General features: G+C 44.3%; 2 protein-coding genes and 1 pseudogene across 4 annotated transcripts in view; 2 read left to right on the top strand and 1 right to left on the bottom strand.

Moving 5' to 3' along the window:
* The window catches only part of LOC109772775 (pentatricopeptide repeat-containing protein At3g53170), a 105013-nt gene extending 78694 nt beyond the window's left edge, over positions 1-26319 (bottom strand). Inside the window, exons 1-6 of one of the 3 annotated variants that reach the window (XR_012182709.1) lie at positions 25917-26319; positions 24716-25819; positions 24388-24598; positions 24098-24285; positions 23347-23485; positions 22893-23247 (exon numbers count right to left, since the gene is read on the bottom strand). Coding sequence is in view for 1 of the 3 variants with exons in the window: in XM_040387671.3 (XP_040243605.1) it covers positions 24569-24598; positions 24716-25819; positions 25917-26210 (1428 nt within the window). In the remaining 2 variants the exon portion in view is untranslated. Of the gene's footprint in view, positions 1-22892; positions 23248-23346; positions 23486-23950; positions 24286-24306; positions 24599-24715; positions 25820-25916 lie in introns of those variants that run through there. The other 2 variants (XR_005755216.3, XM_040387671.3) reach the window with 2 other exon arrangements.
* On the top strand, positions 18922-20525 carry LOC109772802 (BTB/POZ and MATH domain-containing protein 2-like). The gene has a single exon (XM_020331497.4). It carries the CDS (start codon positions 19226-19228, stop codon positions 20300-20302), a length of 1077 nt encoding a protein of 358 aa, XP_020187086.1. The 5' UTR covers positions 18922-19225; the 3' UTR covers positions 20303-20525.
* LOC109772776 (BTB/POZ and MATH domain-containing protein 2-like) lies at positions 22997-23684 on the top strand (annotated as a pseudogene).
* Positions 26320-26599: the final 280 nt, after the last annotated feature.

Raw genomic sequence — 26599 nt, 5'->3', positions numbered from 1 at the left:
TATTAGAAATTATAATTTTCTTTAAATATGATCTTGGTCCCAAAGTGATAGATATAAAAGAGGGATATAATAAAAACTATCATGAAGATCTTTGGATATTAAAACTTGATTCCTTACAATAGTTTTGCGATATGAAGATAGTAATATGTGAGTCATGTTGGTGAGTAATTATGCTTTAGTAAGAATATTTGTGTTAAGGTTTGTGATTCCCTATGCATACACATAAAGTCAATAGTTATGCAATGAAGTTATATCCTACTTGTGTTGCATTATTCGGTGTTAGTTATGTTTAATGCTCGTTTATGTCGTTTTTGTTTCTTGGTTGGTCGCTTCTCAATCTATTTGCTAGCCTTAATTTGTACTAAGCGGGAATACTACTTGTGGATCCAACTCCTTAAACCCAAAGTTGTGCCAAATGAGTCCACTATACCTACCTATATGCGGTATTTCTATGATGTTCCAAGTAAATTTGTATGTGCCAACTCTAATTTTCAAAATGAATTTCCTTTTTGTGTGCCCGTACCGCTCATGAAGCGGCAGGGGGTGGCCAATATTTTCCATGCTAGGTATGTTATTCCCAAGATGAGTGTTTATTCACTAGTCATTGCACGAGAGTGTGGCAGGTAATAGGGATGCCCAGTCCCGAAATGCAAAAAATATACTAAATTCCTTGGTATGTGTTGGTATGGAAGGCACCCGTGGATACGGCTAGCCATGGGTTGTGAAAGAATGGTGGAAAAGGAAATAAACTTTATTTTATGTTTGAGAACCACCTATGGTTTATCTAGCATGGAAGATATTGGGAATTCTCAGTCGTTTTCGTTGACAGGAAAAGAATGTCTCTCAAAATAATTTTATCTCTCAATTTAAGCTTTGAGCTCTAGCACCTCTACAAATCTCTGCTTCCCTCTGCAAAGGGCCAATCTATTTACTTCTATGCAATTTTTATTTTTATTGCATATCCATCTTCTTTTATAAGGCACCAATTAGGGAACACTATTATCATACTTGTGCATTAGATGTAGCTAATACTTGAGTGTGTTTGATGAATGGATCAATGATTGAGCATAATGGGCTAGGGATAGCTTTCTTTAGCATTGATATTTTGAAAGACATGGTTGCTTGTTGATATGCTTGAGTATTGATGTCTTCATGTCAATTATAGACTATTGCTTTGAATCATCTAAAGTCCAAATGTCCATGCCACAAAGAAAATAATATATGATAAATATGTTAGGCAGCATTCCACATCAAAAAATCTGTTTCTATCATTTACCTACTCGAGGATCAGCAGGAATTAAGCTTGGGGATGCTGATACGTCTCCAACATAACTATAATTTTTATTGTTCCATGCTGTTATATTATCAATCTTGGATGTTTTATATACATTCTAGCAACTTTATATCATTTTTTGGGACTAACCTATTGACATAGTGCCGAGTGCAAGTTGCTATTTTTTTTGCTTGTTTTTTACTTTGCAGAATATCAATACCAAACGGAGTCCAAATGCCACGAAACTTTTTGGAGATTTTTTCTGCCCAGAATACACAGAGGGAGCCAATGGATTGCACAGGGGGAGGCCTGTGGGGCCCACTAGGCACCAGGGTGTGCTAGGGCCCCCAGGCGCGCCTTGGTGAGTAGTGGAGCCCACAGGCACCCCCTAAGCTACCCCCGGCTCTACAAATACACTAATATTCCAGAAACCCTAGGGGAGTCGACGAAATACTTTTTCAGCCGCCGCAAGTTCCAGAACCACGAGATCCAATCTAGCAGCCTTTTCCGACACTTTGCCGGAGGGGTCAACAATCACGGAGAGGTTCATCATCATCCTTGTTGCCCCTCCGATGATGCATGAGTAGTTTACCAGAGACCTATGGGTCCATAGTTTGTAGCTAGCTGGCTTCTTCCCTCTTTTTAATCTTTAATACAATATTCTCCTCGATGTTCTTGGAGATCTATTTGATGTAACTCTTTTTTGCGGTGTGTTTGTTGGGATCCGATGAATTGTGAGTTTATGATCAGATCTATCCTTGCGTGATTTTTTATAGCTTCGTACTTCTTCTTCGATATTTTGGTTTGGTTTGGCCAACTAGATTGATTTATCTTGCCATGGGAAGATGTGCTTTGTAATGGGTTCGATCTTGCGGTATTCAATCTCAATGACAGAAAGAGACATGACACGCATGTATCGTTGTTATTAAGGGTAACAAGATGGGGTTTGTTCGTATGTGAGTTTGCCTTGTCTACATCATGTCATTGTTCTTATTGCATTACTCCGTTTTTCCATGAACTGAATACACTAGATGCATGCTGGAGAGCGGTCGACGTGTGGAGTAATAGTAGTAGATGTAGAATCATTTCGGTCTACTAATCTTGGACGTGATGCCTATATATATGATCATTGTCTTGGATATCATCATAATTATTTGCTTTCCTATCAATTGCCCAATAGTAATTTGTTTACCCACCATCTGTTATTTTATCGAGAGAAGCCAGTTGTAAAATCGATAGCCCTGGGTCTATTTCCTATCATATTATTTTCAGATCTACAAAAATACCTTGCTGTGTTTTATTTGCTTTTATTTTATTTGCATCCATCAGTCTATCTATTTATCAAATCTCAATACCGTTGAGGGATTGACAACCGCTCTACGCGTTGGGTTGCAAGTATTTGTTGTTTGTGTGCAGTTGTTGTTTACATAGTGTTGCTTGGTTCTCCTACTGGATTGATAACCTTGCTTTCATAACTGAGGGAAATACTTACCTCTGTTTTGCTGCATCATCCCCTCCTCTTCGGGGAAATACCAACGCGGATCACAAGTAGCAATCCTTTCTTTCTATTGTCCATTTTAAACATGTTTAAAACCTTCTCAATGTACATGCTCTGGCTTAGCGCAGTTAGAAGTCTTGATCTATCTCTATAGATCTTTATGTCCAATATATATGCAACTTTGCCTAAGTCTTTCATTGAAAACACACTCTTTAAATAGTCTTTTATCGTGCAAAGAAACTTTATATCATTTACAATCAATAATATGCCATCCACATATAAGAATAGCAACGCTATAGAGCTCCGACTAAACTTCTTGTATACACAAGCTTCTTCATCATTTTTAATGAAGCCAAACTCTTTTACCACTTCATGAAAACACTGATTCTAGCTCCTAGATGCTTGCTTCAAACCATAGATCAACCTTTCAAGCTTGCACACCTTTCCAGCATCCTTAGGATCGACAAAACCTTCTGGTTGTATCATATATGCATCCTCTTTCAGATATCCATTTAGGAAAGAAGTTTTGACATCCATCTACCATATCTCATAATCGAAATATGCAGCATAATCCACACAGACTTTAGAATAGCTACTGGTGAGAAAGTCTCATCATAATCAGCTCCCTCAACCTACGAAAACCCTTTTGCAACTAGCCTTCCTTTATAGATAAGGATTACCATCTGCGTTAATTTTTCTCTTGAATATATATTTACGTTGTATGGGTATCACACCCTCTGGAGGATCAACCAAGTTCCAGACTTGATTCTCGTACATGGACTCCATTTCGGATTGCATGAGTTTGAGCCATTCTTTTCAGCTGGGCACCGCCATCGCTTCTTTATAGTGCATAGGTTCATCTTCCTCTAAGATGGATATTTTATTGTGAAACCATTTAGAAGGTTCGATAACTCTTCCTGGCCTAAGCGGTTCAGTTACCATCTTAATTGGAGTTTCTACATCTAGTGTAGTAACTTTTGGTTTAGTTGTGCGAATTATTTTCGGAACATATTATGTTTCATTAGTCCTGATGACTTCTGAAGGTTCAATAATCTTGTCAAGCTATATTGTCCTCCCACTTTCTTCTTTAGCGAGAAACTCCTTCTTGAGAAAGTGTCCATTCTTTGCAACAACCACTTTGTCTTCGGACTTTTTGTAGAAGGAATACCCAATTGTTGGATAACCTACAAAGTAGCATTTGTCCGCTTTGGGATCGAGCTTATTTGGTTGTAAAAGCTTTACATAAGTTTGACAACCCCATATATTGAGATGCGACAAATTGGATTTCTTCCCATTCCATAACTCATATGGTGTCGTCTTAACAGACTTAGATGGTGCTCTGTTTAGTGTATATGGTGATGTTTGAAGTGCATATCCCCAAAATGATAAAGGTAGTTCAGCAAATGGCATCATTGACCTCACCATGTCTAACAAGGTTCGGTTATGCCTTTCAGACACTCTGTTCCTCTGCGGAGTTCCCGGAGGAGTAAGTTGTGAAACAATTCAACAATCAATTAGATGTTTGCTAAACCGATAACTTAGCTATCCTCCACCACAATCTGATAGTAGAAATTTTATCTTTTTGCCATGATGATTCTCAACTTCATTCTTAAATTATTTGAACTTTTCAAATGTTTCAGACTTATGTTTCATCAACTAAATATAACCAGATCTACTCAAATCATCAGTGAAGGTCATGAAGTATAAGTATCCACCATGCGCAGGAATACTCATTAGGCCACATACATCACTATGTATTATATCCAACAATTCATGCGCCCTTTAAGGATGACCAATGAACGGTGCTTTAGTCATTTTACCCATCAGACGGGCTTCACATGTCTCAAATGATTTTCATACTCCATCTTATGAAGTTTTTGCATGCCACATGTAAGTGGTATCATCAGTCTTGTCAAGACGTTTACCATTAATGTTATAGTCATCTTTTTCACGTTCAAAATTCAATATGAATAACCCACCAACTATGGGTGCAAATCCATAAAACACATTCTCATAATATATTGAAAAACCATCATTCTCTAATTTATAAGAATAACCAACATTTATCAAACATGATCAAGAGATAATGTTGTTACATAATTTTGGAACAAAATAACAATTACTTAGTTCTAAGATAAATCTTGAAGGTAAACTTAATGACATGACACCAACGGCTTGAGCAGCAATCTCATCACCATTCCCGACACACATCATGACTATATTTCTTCTCAGCTTGCAAATCTTCTGTAGTCCATGCATCGTTGGTAGATGTGAGTGATACATCTCCAATATATCAATAGTTTTTTATTGTTTCATGCTATTATATTATCACATGTATGCTTTATATGCAATTTTATATCCTTTCTGGGAACTAACCTATGAACCTAGTGCACAGTGCCAGTTTTTTGCCTATTTTATTGTTTCGCGGGAAAACCATACCAAAGAAAGTACAAACCGATGAAACTTTACGGTGATTTTGTTTGGACCAGAAGGGACCCTAGAATCTTTGGGGGAGACTAGACAATGCACGAGAGGACCACAAGCTCAGGGGGTGTGCCACCCAGGCTTGTGGGCCCCTTGTAACTCCGTTTGACCTAATTCCAAGCCTATGAATTCCCTATAATCAAGAAACCACCAGAGGGAGCCACAAACCAATTCTTCTTCTGCCACAACACGAGTAGAAAAAGGGCCTAATGTGAAGCTCATTAGTCCCAGTTTGTAATTGAACCGGCACTAATGTGACCATTAGTGCCGGTTCCAATGGCTAGGCGGGAGCTGGTCATTAGTCCCGGTTTGTGGCGAACCTCTCGTACCGGTTCGTGCCACAAACCAGGACTAAAGAGGTGGTGGCAGGCTGGTGTCAGGCTGCATCCCCACCAACACCTTTAGTCCCGGTTCGTGGCACGAACCCGGACTAGAGGCTCACCTTTAGTCCCGTTTTGTGCCATGAATCGGGACTAAAGGTATTCCTATATAAACCCTTCATCCACCCACGATCGAGCTCGCTCTTTTCTTCCCCATTCCCCTCTCCTCTCTATTCTTCCCCTCTTCCTCGAGCTCATCGTTTTGCCCAAATGTTGTCAAGATTTGAAGGCCGCCATCCATTCAAGTGATCACAAAGGTTAGCAACTTTGTCCTTTCATCTTTCATTGCCAGATTAGCTCTTGCAATGCTCTATATAGTGATTAATTTGTGGGTTTTATTAATTTGGGAGGAATTATATGTGGTAGTTAATTTGATTTATATGCAATTTGAGCTCAAAATAACTCTTAGTTTGCATATGTAGGTGTGCTTTACTCAGTGCCTTCCCGTCTCCGTCCAAACCACCGTCGATCGCCCACACCGTCCCATCACCGGCACCACCTTGTGGTGAGCCTCCTGTTCTTATCTTTTTTTATATAAAAAAATCATGTTTTTGTGTGATTTAGATATATAGACTTGTATAATTATCTTACCCGTACGTTGTTTTTTATACATGGTGCCATGGTTTTGATGTCCGTCCCCGTCGGCCGTCGTCCGGTTTATGATTCGGATGTGGTATATTCTCTTTTATAACTATTTGTTGCATTTCGTGTTTATGAAAAATTATCCCCATCAAGTTGACATAGATATTTTTATCTAGGAGGCATGTGAACCGGAAATTCCAACCGACCCTATTGTCGAGAAGTTAAATTTAGTTGAAAATGAAAACGAGTATTTGAAAGAAAAATTGAAAAGAATTGAGGACGAGAAGATGTAATTGGAGTTGCATTTTGCCGATGTCGTCGATGATCACAAGATCAAGATGGAGAAAATGCTCTTGAAGATTAGAAAGATTAGAAAATATGCCATTGATAGTGAGGCTTGGTATCATTATGCTGTTGGATCAATTGTTACCTTAGTTGCCATCTTGATCGCATTTGTTGTTTTATGAGAATAAGTGTGTATGGAACTTTATGTATGAACTTGTATTGATTTGGTCTTTTCGTTGCTGTATAATGAAGATGAGCCGGCAATGGATGTACGATGACCGATGCTCTCCCAAGTTCGTTAATGGCGTGCGTACTTTTCTGCTTGCGGCTGAGGCAAACAAGCGGGCGAATGGTTTTATGTCTTGTCCATGTGCTGGCTGTAAGAATGATCGGAATTACTCTAAGTCAAAAACCATTCACGTCCACCTGTTTGAGTCTGGTTTCATGCCCCACTATAATGTTTGGACCAAGCACAGAGAAAGAGGGGTTATGATGGAAGACAATGAAGAATAAGAGGACGACGACATCTATCCTGGCCATGGGTTCCCTGAATACGATGGTACAACAATGGGGGAAGAAGCTGAGCCAGCAATGCGGGAAGAAGCTGAAGAAGAGGCATCAGATGAGCCCACTGACGATCTAGGTCGGGCCATTGCCGATGCAAAGAGAAATTGCGCAAGTGAGAAGGAGAGGCTGAAGTTGTAGCGCATGTTAGAGGACCACAAGAAATTGTTGTACCCAAATTGCGAAGCTGACAAGAAAAAGCTAGGCACCACACTGGAATTGCTGCAATGGAAGGCAGAGAATGGTGTATCTGACATGGGATTTGGAAAGTTGCTGATAATCTTAAAGAAGATGCTTCCAAAGGACAACGAATTGCCCGAGAGTACGTACAAAGCAAAGAAGGTTGTCTGCCCTCTAGGATTAGAGGTGCAGAAGATACATGCATGCCCTAATGACTGCATCCTCTACCGCGGTGAGTACGAGGATTTGAACGCGTGCCCGGTATGCGGTGCATTGCGCTATAAGATCAGTCGCGATGACCTTGGTGATGTCGAGGGCGAGCGCCCCAGGAAGAAGATTCCTGCCAAGGTGGTGTGGTATGCTCCTATAATACCACGGTTGAAACTTTTGTTCCAAAACAAAGAGCATGCCAAGTTGATGCGATGGCACAGACAAGACCGTAAGAAAGAGGGAAGTTGAGGGTACCCGCTGACGGGTCGCAGTGGAGAAAAATCCAGAGAAAGTACTGGGAGGACTTCACAGGTGACGCAAGGAATGTATGGTTTGGTCTAAGCGCAGATGGCATTATTCCTTTTGGGGAGCAGAGCAGCAATCATAGCACCTGGCCTGTGACTCTATGTATGTATAACCTTTCTCCTTGGTTGTGCATGAAGCAGAAGTTCATTATGATGCCAGTGCTCATCCAAGGCCCTAAGCAACCCGGCAACAACATTGATGTGTACCTAAGGCCATTAGTTGAAGAACTCTTACAGTTGTGGAATGAAAAAGGTGTATGTGCGTCGGATGAGCACGGACAGGAGGAATTTGACCTACATGCGTTGCTGTTTGTGACCATCAATGATTGTGCTGCTCTCAGTAACCTTTCAGGACAGACAAACAAGGGATACCGCGCATGCATGCACTGTTTGGATGATACCGACAGTATATATTTGGGTAATTGTAAGAAGAATGTGTACCTGGGACATCGTCGATTTCTTCCGAGCAGGCATCCCGTAAGAAAGAAAGGAAAGCATTTCAAAGGTGAGGCAGATCACCGGACGAAGCCTCGCCACCGTACTGGTGATGATGTACATGATATAGTCAAGGATTTGAAGGTAATCTTTGGAAAGGCTCCTTGCGGACAATCTGTTCCGAATGACGATAACGGACGCGCACCCATGTGGAAGAAGAAATCTATATTTTGGGACCTCCCCTATTGGAAAGATCTAGAGGTCCGCTCTGCTATCAACGTGATGCACGTGACGAAGAATCTTTGCGTGACCCTGCTTGGCTTCTTGGGCATGTATGGGAAGACAAAGATACACCGGAGGCACGGGAGGACCAGCAACGTATGCACGGAGTGGACGGCCATGCGTGTATGGGAAGACAAAGATACATCAGGGCCATGCCAGCTACGCTCTTACCAAAGAAGAGAAAGAAATCTTCTTTGAATGCCTGTTCAGTATGAAGGTCCCGTCTGGCTTCTCGTCGAATAAAGGGAATAATAAATATGGCAGAGAAAAAGTTCCAGAACCTAAAGTCTCATGACTGACACATTATTATGACGCATCTGCTTCCGGTTGCATTGAGGGGGCTTCTACCGGAAAACGTTCGATTAGCCATTGTGAAGCTGTGTGCATTCCTCAATGCAATCTCTCAGAAGGTAATCGATCTAGAAATCATACCAAGGTTGGAGAATGATTTGGTGCAATGTCTTGTCAGATTCGAGTTGGTGTTCCCACCATCCTTCTTAAATATCATGACGCACGTCCTAGTTCACCTATGCGAAGAGATTGCCGTTTTGGGTCCTGTATTTCTACACAATATGTTCCCCTTTGAGAGGTTCATGGGAGTCTTAAAGAAATATGTTCATAACCGTGCTAGGACAGAAGGAAGAACCTCCAAGGGCCATGAAAATGAGGAGGTCATTGAGTTTTGTGTTGACTTTATTCCTAACCTTAAGCCGATTGGTGTTCCTGAATCGCGGCATAAGGGCAGACTGGGTGGAAATGGCACGCTAGGACGGAATCAAATAATATGTATGGACGGGCATTCTCTCACGGAAGCACACTACACAGTTTGACAAAATTCCGCCTTGGTAGCTCCGTATATGGAGGAACACAAGAATATTCTAAAATCCAAATACCCGGAGCAGTCTGAAGACTGGATTACACGTGAACAAATGAGGACTTTCGCCGGTTGGTTGCAGGCACGTGCCATGCATGACGACGTTGTTGAAGATGACATGTACTTGTTGTCCCAGTTACCATCTTCGAATATAATGACTTTCAAAGGGTACGAGATAAATAGGAATACATTTTACATGATCGCCCAAGATAAAAAGAGCACCAACCAAAACAGTGGTGTCCGCTTTGATGCAGCAACCAGTAGGGGAAAGGACACATATTATGGTTACATAGAGGAGATATGGGAACTTGACTATGGAAGTGATTTGAAGGTCCCTTTGTTTCGGTGGAAACGGGTCAATATGACAGGAGGCGGCATAAAGGACGACCCGCGGTACGGAATGACAACAGTGGATCTCAACAATCTTGCATAGGCAGGCAAACCATTCGTCCTAGCCAATGATGTGGCGCAGGTTTTCTATGTGAAGGACATGTCTATCCAGCCGAGAAAAAAAGATAAGGAAGCGAATACATCATACGATGAGCCAAAGCGCCACATAGTTCTTTCAGGGAAAAGAAACATCGTGGGAGTGGATGACAAGACAGACATGACAGAAGATTGTGAAAGTTTCATCAAATTGCTCCCTTCATAGTGAATGTTGATCCGAGCATCCAGTTAAATGATGAAGATTGTCCATGGTTACGGTGCAAAGGGACACACGCGAAGAAAAAGTTTCACACCCAAAGATCCCACTCTGGGATGTGACCGGCTTTACTATCATCACTTTCTTCTCTAGTGAGTTTCCGGACTTATATATCTGGAAAGTCCCACTTTGGACAAACCGTAGGGAATCTTTGTAATAGTTAGGGTGCTTATGTGTTTTGGTCTTCATTTGGTACATGCATTTACTGATTTTTTGAGCTAAATGGCCCTGAAATTGAAAAAGCACTACAAATGAACTCTAAAAAGGTTGCAAGTTAGTATGGTATCATCATTTCACCCACATAGCTGGTGCTAAAAAGTTGAGAGGGTTACGGTAAAAACTGGATGCACTTCGTGTACAAAATGGACAATCTCTTTCGAAGTATCACGGTTTCGGACGAAAACTCATCTGTTACAAAGGCATTTCATTTTTTAAACTTATTTCAACTCTAAACTTTTTGTGCGTTCAGTATGCACCATTCAAAGCCACGTCATCAATTTCCAACCCTTTTCGACTTCATTTGGTATTTTTCATGCATTTACTGATTTTTTTGAGCTAGATGACCCTGAAATTGAAAAGCACTACAAATGAACTCTGAAAAGGTTGAAAGTTGGCATGGTATCATCATTTCACCCACATAGCATGTGCTAAAAAGTTGAGAGGGTTACGATAAAAACTGGATGCACTTCGTGTACAAAATGGACAATCTCTTTCGATGTATCAGGGTTTCGGACGAAAACTCATCTGTTACAAAGGCATTTCATTTTCTTAAATAACCTAAGTATTACCAATTTGAATATAAGGATAAAACACACTAATATTGAACATAAGAAAAAAGAATCATTGAAAAATTTATTTTTAAAGTAAAGTTACTCACAAACTAGTGATTCACACAAATTCCAAATAATTCAAATTTAAACTATTCAAATTTGAAAACTACTGGCACTAACAGAAAGTTTGTAATTTTTTATACCTAAAGCAAAAATATTCACAAAGAAACTCTAAATACAGCAAAAAACAACTCAGAAATAAATAAAAGGAAAAAAATAAAGCAGAAAAGAAAAAAAGGAAAAAAACTAAATAAAAAAGCCCGCCTACTGGGCCACAGCGGCCTGCATATGACTAGAAACCCAACCTGTAGTTGGGCCAGGATGCAGGCCCGCTAGCCCAGTAGGCCCAATAGGGCATCGCAGCAGAGGTAGGCCCAGAAGGCCTGCATTAGAGAAGAGCTCGAGACAGCAGCCGCGGCGGGGCTTATAAGTTGGTGCGGGCGCCCCTCGGCTAGCGAGGTGGGACTAACCAGCGCACACATTTAGTCCCGGTTGGTGGCTCCAGCCGCGACTACAGGGGGGCCTTTAGGCCTGGTTGGAGCCACCAACCGGGACTAAAGGTAGTCCCGGTTGGTGGCTCCAACCAGGGCTAAAGGTCCCAGCTATATAAACAACACTTATGAAAATTTCATTTCCCTCTGTTTCTCCATCGACGATGCATCACCGCCCCCGTCCCGCGTCGTGCCCATCGCCGCCCGCGTCGCTTGTCGCTGCTGTCGGCGCCCCCGTCCCCGTCGCCGCGCCCGTCTCCGTCGCCGCCCCGGCCCGTCCCCGTCGCGTCGTCCTCGCCTCGCCGCCCCCGTCGCCTCGCCTCGCCTCGCCGTCGCCGTCGCCCCGCTGTGAGCTCTCCCCCCTCTCCCTCGCCCCCGGCCGCCATGACCGCCCCCTCCCCGAGCCCACACACACACACATGCATGATGAACACGCACACACACATTTTTGTATGTTTAAGTTAATTAGTATATATGTATTTTTGTATGTTTAATTAGTTTAGATGTTTTAGATTATTTGTTAGACGAAGGACTAGGAAAAGTATAGAAGGACTAGGAAAAAGTTGCATATAAAAAAGTTGTATATCATAGTATATAAAAGTATAGAAGTTAGATTATTTTTGTATGTTTAATTAGTTTAGATGTTTTAGATTATTTTTGTATGTTTAAGTTAATTAGTCTTTTTATGTTTTTTAATTTTATATAATGTTGTATATCATAGTATAGAAAAAAATTGCATATAAAAAAGTTGCATAGGAAAAGGTTGACCATATATATATATATATTTGTTAGACGAAGGACTAGGAAAAGTTGCATAGGAAAAAGTTGCTCAAAATTTCCTAATAAAATGACATTGCATATATAGGAAAAAAAATTCATAAGAATTTGTTATCGACGTCAACGATGCCGGCCCGCATCCTCTCCATCAACCCGTTCGCGACGACGTCCTGCTTCAGAGGCGCCATGTCCGAGACTGGGCTCCGCCGGGCTGGCATTGGGAGGTGCTACCTTCAGGGGCGCACATCTTGGTGAGGAACCCGGATCCCGTCGTCGACCCGGAGCTTCTTTGGTGGCGGGCACGTGGGCCACATTCGGTGCGGAGGCTGGCGTTCCCCGAGGAGGTGGTACGTCACCGTGTCAGGGAGGAGGACGAGCACATCCGTCGCTACATGGTTGCGTTGGACGTCAGGTTCTCCAATACCTGGCAGGTTCTTCAGGTATCTCACTGGAGCTATGATCATGTGATGGTTCTTTCTCTTTGGGTGTCCACCGCGACTCAACTAGATTATTCAATAGTATTCGATCTGCATTAGCTAGAGTGATGTATTTGAGATCTTTGAGACGATGTATTCGAGATTATATTATTCGATAATATTCGAGACGATGTATTCGAGATTATATTCGATGATGCATATTATCTACTATGATTCAGTTTTATCTTTCGAGATGCATATCTATTATCTATTATTATTCGAGATGCATATCAATTATCTAGTATTATTCGAGATGCATACTAAATTGTTTTATATTTCTTCTGGATTAGTTAAATAAAAGCTATGGCGGACAACACCGGCAGAGAAGGAGAAGAGGTTATGTTCGAGATCATACGCTCCCCGAGACGGCCAGATGAGAATGAAGAAGATGACAGCTCACGAAATCTGACCAATACCGGGGAGGGTGATGATATGATATTCGATGAAGACGACCGAATGGATGAAGTCCAGAACTATGGTGATCTTCAAATAGCAAACACCGGCGAGGTATATTTATATAAGCAGGCATATGGTGATCCATCACATGTTTTAATTGATTTGTATATATATTAACGAGTCGATCTTTCTTCTTTCAGCCCTCCGGATCGAGCAAATCAGGAGAAGGCAGCAGGACAGTGTGAGGCCCGGCCAAAAAGTTGAAGGAAGGCGTAAAGTACAACATCGATGCCATCAAATCTAATGGCGACCCGATCCAGACTAAGAAGCGCGGGCAAGTTCGTTCGTCACTTTGGAATTCTTGTGAAGGACCAAATCCCGATCTCCATTCAAGAATGGAAGAAGCCAGCAAAGAACCGTCCAGATCTTACTTTTGTGGACAAAAGAGCAAAAGATCGGCTTTGGGAATCTCTCATGTCACAGTTCACGCTACCAGATCATTTCACAGCTGAAGATGCGGAGAAAGTCAAGAACGCTGCTCTTAGGAAGATGGCGATAGCGTTCAACAACCACAAGAAAACTGTATGGAACAAGTACCTCGAAGGAGGAAAGAAGACTCCGGAATTCATGGGAACACTGGAGAAGCAAAGAGATCACTGGGACGCTTTCGTGAAATTGAAGGAATCAGAATTAGCACAGAAACGGTCTAGAATAAACAAGATCAATGCCTCGAAGAAGATATGGCACCATAAGCTAGGGCCAGGTGGCTACGAGGTGGCCCGGCCTAAGTGGGATCTCGCTGAGCAACAGATGAGGGATGCAGGGGTCACTCCAGTTACATTGAGATGGCCCCCAGGGTCAGGACTTGGTTCTATGCACATGGGGGTCGTTGGACCCAAAGACATGCGAGGTTTTGGAGCGGGCAAGTCTTAAAGACGCCACTAACAGTTTACTTGTTGCAATCGAAGAGGCACGCACGGGGATGTTCACGCCCAACAGAGAGAACGACGAGCTTACGCGCGCCCTGAAGAACCCTGAACACCCGGGAAGAACATGAGGCATGGGCGTTGTTCCGTGGTTTGAGGGGTTTAAGGACTGGAACGCCGACTACAGAAGTTGTGCGAGAAGGAAGATGGCGGAGGAGAAGAAGAGGAAGCTGGAGGAGGAGCAGAGGAAGCAGGAAGCAGACCGCTTTTAAGGCCTAGAATCAGCGCACGCGGAGTTGGCACTCGCTTTCCAGCGGCAGCAGCAGCAGCAGATCGAGGAAATTAGCCAGGGAAGGGGGTCTCAGCAGCGGCAGGAGCTAGCGGATCCAGCATTGAATAGCACCGTCCCATCCATGCTGAGAAGCAGCGTGGGTTCCGCCCCGGGCGATGAGGCACTGCTGGATAGATACCCTGTGGATGACATCATGGATAACACTAATTGTGAGCTACACTTCAAAATGAAGAACATATCCATCAAGGTGGCGGACGGCGTTGCTTATACAAATCCCCCTGAAGCAACCTTCCATTGCAATCCGATTCCAGCTGCCTATGCTCATGTCGCAGTTGATGAAGTGGTCGCAAAATATTCGGGGCTACAACTTGACATTCCTGGAGGTGACGACGAGCGCACACTGGGACAGGCCATTCATCGTATCATTCTATGGAGAAAGGATTGCATCGTCTTTCCAAGGCCACCGACACCGCGTCCGCCAGTTCCTCCTCCAAGTCCGCCACCGCGTCAGCAGTCGGCCCTAGCTCCTCCAAGTCAGCCACCGCCTCTGCAGACTCTTGCTCCTCCAAGTACGCCAACAAGTGAGCCCACTCCTGCTCCTCCAAGTCCGGCACCACCGCGTGAGCCCACTCCTCCTCCAAGTCCGGCACCGCCGCGTGAGCCCACTCCTTCTCCTCCAAGTACGGCACCGCGTCAGCCTAGTCCTCCTCCTCCAAGTCGTCAGGCACCGCGTCAGTCGTCTCCGCCGCCTAAGCAACAGCGGAAGAGAGCCGCCGCAGCTCTGGCGGCTAGCGGTACAAGTACAGGAGGCAAGAGATTCCAATATGGTCCAAGCCTCAAGCCTCTTCCTCGTCGGCCTTACGACCTGACTGATGAGGAAAACGAAGCCGAAGCGCGAGCCCAAGTGGAGGCCCATTTTGGACCGAAACTGCCACCGCCGCCAAAGGAGATTGTACCTGACCATATCGTTGACCACTTCATTCGTATGGCTAGAGCACCAGCTCCCCCGCATGTTGACTCTGACTATGAGCGCCAAATCAAGAAGTCATTTCAAGCACGGAAAAAGGAGTCGAGCTCGAGCTCAAGCCAAGGAGCTGCGAAAAAAGCGGGAAAAATGTTCCCCAGCTGGGAGAATAGGCGGTGCAATCGACCCCCCGGCACTGATCTGCCGGTAATACCGACGCTCATATAAGGATTGCTGAAGAGGCCGGTGTCACTGTGGAACAACTCCTAGAGCTCGAGCCCATACTAGGGATTACAGAGGAGGAAGTAAAACGAAAATATGCCCGCCGCCAACCTATGGTCAAGCCTGAGGAAGTCAAGAAGCTCTCAACCAAAAAGTATCAATTGCATCAATGGTACATGAATGAAACCAAGACTACCGATCGAGAGTCCCTCATGGTGAAAACCAAGGAAGAGTATTAATATAATGAAATGGCTTTGTATGTCGAGTTTACAGAACTGTTTCAGTTATTCAATCAAGACGCACTCGACAAATCTATCGTCAGTTGCTATTGTATGTATGTGATTTCTTTCTGTAATTTAATAATTAAGTCTCTAGCTAGCTCTAGTGCTCGTTGATCATTACCTGTAATTATCCTCACTATATTCTTTTCTGTGGTATTATGCAGAATGAAGATGTATGAAATGAAAAAAGCTGGACGCTATGGCATTGGGTTCATTGACCCAAATACCATTAATCAAGAGACATGGACGAAAGAATGGTCGAGAGTAGACACAGAGAAAAGCTTGCTAGAGTTCTTGAAGAGCCTAAATACCTGTCCAGATATACTACTTCCTTACAACTTCGGGTGGGTCACACTGTCTTGTACCACAAATTCTGTTTTTGTTTACTAGCTAGATAGATGTTAATAAGTGTATAGGGTTTAGGGTAGTTGATGAGTTATGCACATGCCTGCTTAATTATACATGCAAACATGTGCGCATGCAGTTTCCACTGATCTTGTTAAAATTAAAGTTGATGAGGGAACAGTTGAAGTACTCGACTCACTACTCAAAGAAGTTACTGACTACGCAATCCTGAAGGGGATGGTCAACAGGAAATTTCAATCATTATCGAACTATATGTCGGCCTCTTTAAGTTCGTCCTTTCCTGATATCAACTAATTAATAACTATTTTATTCATTTTCTTTGTTGGCGGGCAGGGCTTGGGAAAAGTACATCAAACATGTTGAAGGCCCGTGGAAACAAAAGTTGAAATGGTATCGACCCAAGGTAATTAATTAAGTAGTACTAACTAGCTAGTTAACATATCTTTAATTCTAGTTTCAATACCATTAGCATGCTTGATTAATTATTATCTGATTAAAGGCCCTGAAGCAGGCGTCGGGGAATGATTTATGTGCATACTACGTTTGCGAGAACATTCGCATGATGATGTGCGAAAGGAGCATAACTGACAGAAACCAATTGGCACATTTGCCAGAACACTATTTACAATTTTTACATCATTATCTAATATATACACACACAACTAATACATGCATATTGATCTCCTTTTTTAAAAATGAAGGACATGCGGGATCAGCTCCTAACAGAGTATCGCGTATGAGCGATTCAAGAGGAAATAGCGTGATTTTTGCTCGACCAGGTCATAGACCCCAAAGGAGAATTCCATTATCCGCTACCGAAGTAATGCCTCCATGTAATGATCTACATGCAAATTGTAGAAGAAATTGTATATACCAACTTTTATATATATATATATATATATATATATATATATATATATATATATATATATATATATAGCATAAAATATGGTCGTGCGAGAAAGTCGATGATATATATATGGTCGGTTCTATGAGAAATTCTATTTATATGTATGCATAACGTGTAAAATATGTAGCATAAAATATGTTTTAAATGAAAAAGAATTAAATGGAAAACACAAAATTAAAGGAAAAATAAATCATAAAACCAAAAACCCCTAAACCTTTTAGTCCCGGTTCATGTTACCAATCGGGACTAAAGGTCTCCCAGCCCCCGGCGCGGGTTCGTGCCAAGTGGACAGCCATTAGTGCCGGTTCGTGTTGAACCGGGACTAAAGGACCTTTAGTCCCCACCCTTTAGTGCCAGTTCCAGAACCGGCACTAAAAGGGCCTCAGAAACCAGGACTATATCCCTTTACTGCATTAGTGCAAGCCTCTATTCTTCTACGATCCCATCTAGCCGGTTATAGCAATCCCAAACTTTGAATATGCAATTGTAGCCGGATCCTATTCGGCGCCTTAAACGCCGAACACAGGCAAATCGGCTAACCGGCGCATACCCCCTCTGCGCCTTGGGCCGGCCCACTTTCAATGTTTTTTTCTGTTAAACGTAAAGAAAATAGTGTGCCCGCCTGTTTGAAACTCAAGACCTCTCGAGGTCAAAGCTACGGCTGCAACCACTAGGTTATCTCGATCGCATGTGCCTACGTGCTTCCTTTTCCCCTTTATTCTCTTGGGTAGACGGGACTAATTCTTTTTCTTGTTCTTTTTTTTCCTTTACTTCAATGTACGAACTTTTTAAAAATTGATGATTTTTTCAAGTTCGATGAACTTTTTTCAAATCTGATGAACTATTTTCAAATTTGATGAACTTTTTTCAAATTGATGAACAATTTTTTTCAAATTCGGTGAACATTTTTCAAAACCGATGAACTTTTTTTCAAAATTCATGAACTATTTTCAAATTTGATGTTTTTTTCAAAACGATGAACTTTTTTTCGAATTCAATTACCTTTTTTCAAAATCGGTGAACTTTTTTTAAAATTAGATGAACTTTTCTTGAAATCAATGAACTTTTAGTTTTCAAATTTGATGATTTTTTTAGAACCTATTTACTTTTTTCCAATACGTGAACTTTTTTCGAAGTTTGATGAACCTTTTTTCATAAAAAAAATCAAAAATCTAGTTATATTTGCGTAATACACAGCGTAGCTAAGTTATTAAAGAGTTCGCGTTGCTTTCAACAACAGTCGTTCATAATCTGTGGTGGTTAGCTGAACCATTCTTTGCTTTTGCGCCAGAAACAGACACCTCGCAATTATATTCCATATATAGATCTTAATTACTACCCGGAAAGATGGGTGCCCAACGTGGTGGCCCAGAAAAGCCCAAAACAACAAGCCCCACCAACCACGAGAATTAGTAGTAGGATGATGTAGACTCGAAAAAAAAAAGGTAGTAGGATGATGTATTGGCGCATTGACCTAGCTAGAGCGCCTCTTGCGTCCGCTCCTTTTCGTCTCGAACAACTCGTCCATCGCTACCGCCGCTAGGGCTTCTTCTTCTTCCAGCCGTCGCTTGCAGTTGCAGTCATCGCCGGCCCCCTGCTCAACATCTCCTCCGACTTCACAGCGCCACGAACCTGACCCCTAAAAGGTACAGTACTCAATACTATATGGTTCCCTTAACATTGTAGCTAGAGTAAGAATTTGTGTTAGATCAACTGCAGTTTTACGTGCTTATTTCGTATAACATGGGATTGCATAAGGCCGGAGATCAATCGAAAGTAATGAATGTACTCTTCAGTTCTGCTAGGCATTAAGATGAGAAATACACCGCCAGCAAGTAACATGTAGATGGGAAAAAAAAACTGTAGGCTGCTTTAAAATTGCAAAACAGCATACTGTTAAAGTTTGGTACAGTACAGACTTTGTATATGCTCTTTTGTTATATTGTTTGTACGATCATTAATTCATTATTGCCTTCTTCACCCCCGGGCTCAAATTTTGTCTCCGCCTCTTCTAGTCATGCTCAATACATTAATTATGATGCAAATTGCTGAATTATGTGATGCATATCAATTTATGCACACATACCATTTGATCTCCCTTGATTACATGATGTGAATCCCTTCATTGCGTGATGCAGATCATCTTTTCCATATACCCCCTGATCCCACTTCATTGCCAGTCACAGGATACAGCCACATCCTGAAAGTTTCCGTTTGATTCCTTTCCAGCTTCCGCAACATGGGTAACATTTTAACTTCTGCAATTAACAAGCCCATACCAGAGACCTCCTCGAGATGCTTGACCGAGTGTGTCACCGCCGCCCACAACTTTGAGGTGATTAAGTACTCTCTGCTCGAGGGTACGGGTATCGGCAAGTTCGTTAGCTCCAGCAAGTTCAACGTCAGCGGCTACGACTGGAACATCAGGATCTATCCTGATGGGGCCATGAAGGAAGACAAAGCTGCCTACATGTCGGTCTACTTGTGTTTCTGCGGTGGAGCAACAAGGGATGCCAAGGTGAAGTACACTTTTAGTTTGTTAGAGAAAGATGGAAAAGTCAGTAATTTAACGGACGGCGCATATACCTTTTCATCGGCAAGTACCGGTCGGGGCTGGACCAACTTTATCGACAAGTCCAAGCTCAAGGAACTGCTGTCCCGCAATGACGACTGCCTCACAATCAGGTGTGTTTTGACTGTCATAAAAGACCATCACACGGAACAAGTTGGCACAGTCCCGGTCCAGGTCCCGCAGTCAGACCTGCACACGCACTTTGCAAATATGTTGAAGGACGGCGAAGGCGCGGACGTGACATTCAGTGTCGGCGACCAACTCTTCAGTGCACATAGATACGTGTTAGCCGCACGATCCTCGGTCTTCAAAGCCGAGCTCTTTGGTGAAATGAAGGAGACCACCACAGAACACGTCAAGATCGATGACATGGAGCCTGCCATCCTCGATGCACTTCTTTACTTCATGTACACAGATTCTCTGCCAAGCGATTTCGATGTTGATCAAAATGTGGCATTGCAGCACTTGTTGGTCGCTGCAGATCGGTATGGACTGGACAGGCTAAAGGCTATTTGTGAAGAGAAGCTATGCCAGAAATTTGATGTGCAAACAGTTGCAACCACACTTGCTTTAGCAGAGCAGCACCACTCGTTGCAGCTTAAAAGAGCTTGCCTTGGGTACCTGTCTTTGCAGGACGTGCTTCGAGCTGTCAAGAAGACGGATGGATTCAAGCACCTCACAACCAGCTGTCCATCGATTATGATGGAGATATTAGACAAGGTCGCCCCATCGTCACAAGTATGAGTAGTCCAGCTCAGAATTTAGATTGTAGATTGAAGTATGCAGTCCTAGTCGTATCCATGGATTTCTATCATCTGCCTGGATAGAGTGTGTCCATTGGAAGACTGAACTTCTCTTCAAGAATGTGTGCTCTGTGCTCTGAACTTATTGGTGTTCAAAATTCTAAGAAAATTCACATGGTTCTTTGTTTCTTTCTTCTGTGGTGTTCTGTTTCTCCCTTTAGTTTTGTGGCAGTGAATTTTCCGATATGAATATATACTAGACTGGAGCTTTGAATTTAACCTTCTTTGCTGTACCCTACTCTCTTCCACTTTCAGATATTCCAAGCTACCTGTCTGAGTTTGTGCTCCTGCAATTAGATTTAAGCTACATGAAACGAGACGATGGCACAACAGGCCGGGCCGTCCGCTATAATAACCGTTGTTAGAATAAATCCGAGGCAATCGTCGATCATCCGAGGACCAAACAATCAACAAGCACGACACCGAGATTTGTTACGAGGTTCACCGATATGGCTACATCTCCGGGCCTGACTATGGGCGCTCCTCCCCATGACACCACTACAATACCGCACACGGTCGCCCTGGACACCGGCACATGCCGCTTACTTCCCCTGCGTTCCAGTGCTATTATGTTGGCATAGGTTACATCGTGTGTCTACCCCCGCTATATATGAGAGGCCTAGGATACAAGTGTCCTACCAGGACACGACTCCATATCCTATATAAACACAATACAACTCAGAGTCCAACTGTAACCTAACTTGTACATAATATTCGACACAACTTTAACAACCGCCAATATAGCGGACGGGGCCTATTTTCCGCACCGAGCTGATCCTGTAAAATCTACCGGATCCCTTCATTTTCTGCCGGGGTCTGCAAAACAGAAAACGGTTGGCTGGAGGGAACTTTCAGCTCCCCCCATGATCTTTCAGCCGCCGCCCGTGAGTTGTCGCCGCCACCTCCCGCGGCCTGCTGCCATCGCTTGTTGACGTACGCGCCAGTCACGGACGAGCTCATCGATGTGTAGCAGCAACGCGCTAGCTAGCTAGCCGCGTACGTGATTTGCTAGCTAACGCGCGCGAGGCAACAGTGAGGGCTCGGCCACAGGCGCGAGCAGGAGCTTGGCCGCGTCCGTCTTGGTGTGCGCCAACCCTGGTGGAGCACCCTCAAACCGAGCGCCGGCCACCGCCTCGCCGGAGGGCAAGCGCCGGCGACCAGAGACAAGGCATGCGGCGGCGAGCAGGGACCCAATTTTAATCTAGATTCCAATTTGAGAGTGTTTTGTGAAAAAAACATATGGGGTCTATTGTGCCGAGACACATGTCATATATTGTGAAAAGTCTAAAAGCATTTTGCGGGGAGCTGCATACCGATTTTGCGGTACGAGATTATAAGGGATCTGCTAGAAATGTTCTTAGAGCGCGACGTGTGCCTATCACAATCGTGCAGTTGCACTTGCGACGGGAGCTGGGTCCACGTGGAAAGACGGTGTGAGGTGAGCCAGCTGCACCATATAGCTAGGGCAACTCAGAAAAAGAGGGGGAAATAGTACTTAAAAAGAGAGAGGGAAATAGTGCAACTCAGGCCCCTTTTGGAATCTCTCCACTCCTCCACTCCGCAGAGTTGGTGGAGCTCGGTTTTGGCAACTCCGTTAGACTAGTCACAATGGAAGTAACTTGACTAGTAACATCACACATTTCAATACAAGATTGCTTATGTGGCAGCTAATTAATGAGGAGAGAGAGGTTTGTGATAACTTAGCTAGTTACCATAACACCACACATTTCAAGACATAATGAGTCTATAGCCTAATAAATGAACTATTTCATGATACTACTCATATGTTACTACCCACTATAGAGGTAGTAACATAGACTAATAACATCAGCAAGTTACTACTCTATGTTACTCCCCACTGTGAGCAGTCTTAAAGTGAGTTAAAGTCTAGTCCGCTCCAGAAGCGGAGTTAAAAGGAGCGGAGAGAAACCGAACGCTTCCTCAATTACTGATACAACTCTGGCCAACATCCACATGAGTAGTACGTCGGCGGAGGATCTTGAAACAAACGATGATCTTGTGCATTCCTTCTGCGTAGTGCTCCGCGTGTGCTCACGCATCTGAGATGGATGATTTTGACCGTCAGGCGACAAACAAATTTTTGGTTGCATTTTGAATTGCTGAAACACCGTCTCATACTACCCATAGTAGAAGTAACATAGGTAGTAACATCACTCGGTACTACTCACGCATCTAAATAAAATAGATAATGTGGCAAGCAATAAATGAAGAAATCGAGGAAAGTGATAACATATCTAGTTATTAGTAGTATCAGTAACATCACACATATCAAAGCAAAATGAGTCTATAACCTAATAACTGAAGTGTTGCATGTTACCATACATATGTTACTCCCCACTATAGAGATAGTAACATAGACTAGTAATATGTGCATATTACTGGTCTATGTTATTACCCATTGTGGCTAGACGGCGGCAGCATTGGAATTTGAAACAGATGCGCATGCACCGCCGTTTAACAATCGCATGGGAACTTGTTCAACGCCGCCGTCTTCCTGAGCAATGTAGTACGTACCGAGTATAAATATGCACACCCACGCCATGGCCAACTACTCACCTTCTTCCTCAAGTACAAGAGCATTCCTCAGTTTTACTATTCCATACTCTTCCCCGCCATGGCCAACACCTCATCTTCTTCAGTTAACAAGCCCACATCCGAGACCTCGTCGAGATGCCTGACAGAGTGCGTCACCACCGCCCACAACTTCGAGGTGATTAAGTAGTCGCTGCTCGAGGGTATGGGCATCGGCAAGTTCGTCAGCTCGAGCACATTCAGCGTCAGCGGCTACGACTGGAACATGAGGATCTACCCTGACGGGTGGAAGGAGGAGGACAAAGCTGCCTACATGGCCGTCAGCTTGGGTTTCTGTAGTAAGCCAACAACCGGTGGTGTCAAGGTGAAGTTCACTTTCAGCTTACTAGAGAAAGATGCAAGGGTTAATTGTGCATGGAGCGCGGCATATACCTTCCAGTCGGTAGGTAAATACTGTGGGTCTGTGGCTGGGACAAGTTCATTCACAAGTCCAAGCTGAAGGAACTGCTACCCCTCAATGACGACCGCATCACGATCAGGTGCATTTTGATCGCGATGAAATAGCCTCGCACTGAAAATTTAAGCACAGACATAGTCTCAGTCCCACAGTCAGACCTGCACACACACTTTATGAGCATGCTGAAGGATGGAGAAGGCATGGATGTGACGTTCAGTGTTGCCGGCCAACAGTTCAGTGCAAAATCGATGCGTGTTAGCCGCAACTGAAGAATGCTTTAGCGGAGCAGCACCATGCGGCGCAACGGAAGAATGCTTGTCTCAGATACCTTTCCTCACAGGAGGTGCTTCGAGCTGTCAAGGAGACTGATGGATTTAAGCACCTCACAGCAAGCTGCCCATGGATTATGATGGACATTTTAGAGAAGGCCGCACCACCGCCAGCAGTATGATGAGCAGTCTGGCTCTGGGTTTTTGTTTGAAGTTTGGAGGTCAAGCTGTACTGTATCGATTAGCATCATGTGTAAAGCTGAACTCCTTCGAGAATGTGTACTTTGTGCTCTGACAGTGGCGCTAAAAATTCTAGGGAAATTCAAATGGTTGTTTCTTTCTTTTCGATTTGTTCTCTATATCCCTTATTTTGGTAGTGAATTTTCATGCAGAACCAAAGGGGACTAGATTTACATACTGATATGGATATATAATGAGCTGGAGCTCTGAACCCGACCTTATCTGCTGTACCACAGTCCCTTCCACTTCTAGATATCCCAAGTTAGCTCTGTCTGGGTTTGTACTTGTGCATTCAGTCAGATCAGATGAATGTTTAAATGGCTTTGCACAATGAGGCCGTGTCGGACTCCTGTTTCGGACACAACAGGCCACAGCTGGTTTTCCATTCCACATTGTTCATTATTGCTGGGATGGAAAGAACAAAAGTTAGATCATCTACTTCAGCTCAGCTAAATATGGTACAGCCGAAGACACAATTTAATAGAAAAACCTGGACTTTCTAGTTACCCTGTCATTGGCATCGAACTGGGAACGCTTAGTCTGGTGTCGATGGAACTAATGGTCATTATGGCCAAGCTCTGGATTTATAACCATATTCTCTGAAGGCCCCCTCATACATGCTCTTTTTCCCCAATCTCGTATTACACAAATCTTACTGCTCTGTCCCCTAAAAAATGATGGCCGCAGTTTACTTGTAATCAACCTCAGGAACTGGTCCCTGGTTCAAAAAACAAAGATAACCAGTGAATACCATGGATAATTGGTAGCTTAATGCAGGCATAAATCAACAACAACAACAACAAAAAAACTCCCTAAGGTATAGCAAAGCACTTACCAGTAATTTCTTGTCAAATCTTTCCATTTCTGTTTCTAACAACTTAGCGGCTTCATCCATCCCATGCGCAATATATGCCTGAATCATGGTGGTATAAATTACCTTGTCTGGCTTACATTTCTTTTCATTCATTAGCACTAGCATTTCCTCCATTATTTTGGTATCTCCAGACTTGAAGTATGCACTGATAACACAGTTGAAAAATGGAGTATCTAAGACGACATCGGTGTTCTCCGTCTGTCGAATAATTGCAGGAATCATATCAAGGAGCCCAGCTTTACTGTATCCATTAACCAGCGAGCAGTATGTAATGGGGTTGGGTTTGACACCCTGAATTTTCATCAGCCTGAAATAGTACTCCATCTTCTCAATGTTGCCAGCCCTTCCAAAACAATCTATGATTATGTTGAACGTAGCAGCAGAGGGTGAGAAGAAACGCCGCTTCATGTATTTCAGGATGGACAGCATTTTGTCAGGCATGTTAGCCTTGCCGTAAGACTTCATCATGATATTGAACGTCCACGTATCTGGCTCAACGCCCATCAACTGAAACTCACCGTACCACCTCTCCATGTCATCCACCCTGCCACGGTTGCCGTAGGCCCATATGATGGAGTTCATCGTGTATATGTCCGGCACATTGTCCCCGTCTTGAAGCATGTTGGACAGCGCATCCTCCATCTCCTCTAGCATGCCGGCCTTGCCGTACCCATCAATTATCCCATTGTGGATGACAACGTTGCATCCAACCCCCAGATATGACATCTCGTCGAGGACGGTGGGGATCAGGTCGAAGCGGCGCGACTTACAGCAGCAGTTGATGAGGACGGAGAAGGTGTACTCGTCCGGCTTGCAGTCTGCGTCAGCGCCTTTCATCAGATCGACCGTGGCCAATGCCTCGTCCAGCAGGCCGCTGTAGCCGTAGGCGCCAACGAGCGCCGTGTACACGTCCACCGTCGGCGCGAGCCGCTCCTCCGAGAGCATCACCTTGAATAGGGCGGTGGCCGGGCCGGGCTGCCGGCACCTGCCGAGCATCATCAGCAGCCTGGCGTAGGTCTGCGTCCTCGGCTCGTACCACCGCTGCTTCCGCAGCAGCTCGAAGATCTGAGAAACAGCAATCCTCACGTGATGAGCATCAGTCGAACAGGTAGCGTGCAACGGCAGGACCATCGGAGAGAAAGGGGTTGAGGGGGGAGCGGACCTCGAGGGCGGACTCCCAGCGGGAGGAGGCGACGGCGGAGTCGAGGGCCTCGAGGACGGCGCGGGGCCAGAGGCGGGTGGAGTGCTGGCTGGAGCCCGCCGCGGCCTTGCGGGGGACGCCGGAGACGGCGGCCTCCGTGCGGAGGATGCGTGCGAGCGCCTCGTCCGGCTGCTCGGCCTCGGGGGGCGCGGACGAGGGCGGCCTGCGGCCGCGCTGGGCCATGGCGACGAACGGCGCGCGCAGAGGCGGGGACGCGGTGGCGGTGGCGGCGGGGCAGCGCGCCGGCGAGTGCATGGTGCCGTGGAGTGGCGCGAGACGGAGGAGATAAGGTGCCGAGCGGCAGGCGGCAGAGCAACTGAGCGAAACTGCTCCCGTCCCATCCCATTACCGTTGGATGGCTTCAACTGTTTGGAACCCGATTTTGCTCCCCAGATTTTTATGTAGATAGAAACTCGACTTTTCCCTGAAATTTCCAGCAATATTACATGGACCGACTATATGTCAGGTACCTGAATTTTTTTTATCCATCAGTCACAACCACTTGATCTTAGTCCAATGGTCCAAAACGTATCCATTGTTCATCTTCAACCTCCCTCCTCTCTTCTTCCTCCCGCAGCCCCAGCCTACCCCGCCCAAACCGCCGGCCTCCACCACCCGTGGACGGCGGACGCTACCGCCCACTG

This window comes from Aegilops tauschii, chromosome 4 (genome assembly GCF_002575655.3).
Source record: "Aegilops tauschii subsp. strangulata cultivar AL8/78 chromosome 4, Aet v6.0, whole genome shotgun sequence".
Lineage (NCBI taxonomy): Eukaryota > Viridiplantae > Streptophyta > Magnoliopsida > Poales > Poaceae > Aegilops > Aegilops tauschii.
The sequence above is the reverse complement of the archived record's forward strand: the minus strand, read 5'-3'. Positions and strand labels throughout refer to the sequence as shown.

What these genes read in the sequence shown, in the direction of transcription:
- LOC109772802 (XM_020331497.4), top strand. Translation starts at nt 19,226, where the DNA reads ATGGGTAACATTTTAACTTCTGCAATTAACAAGCCCATACCAGAGACC.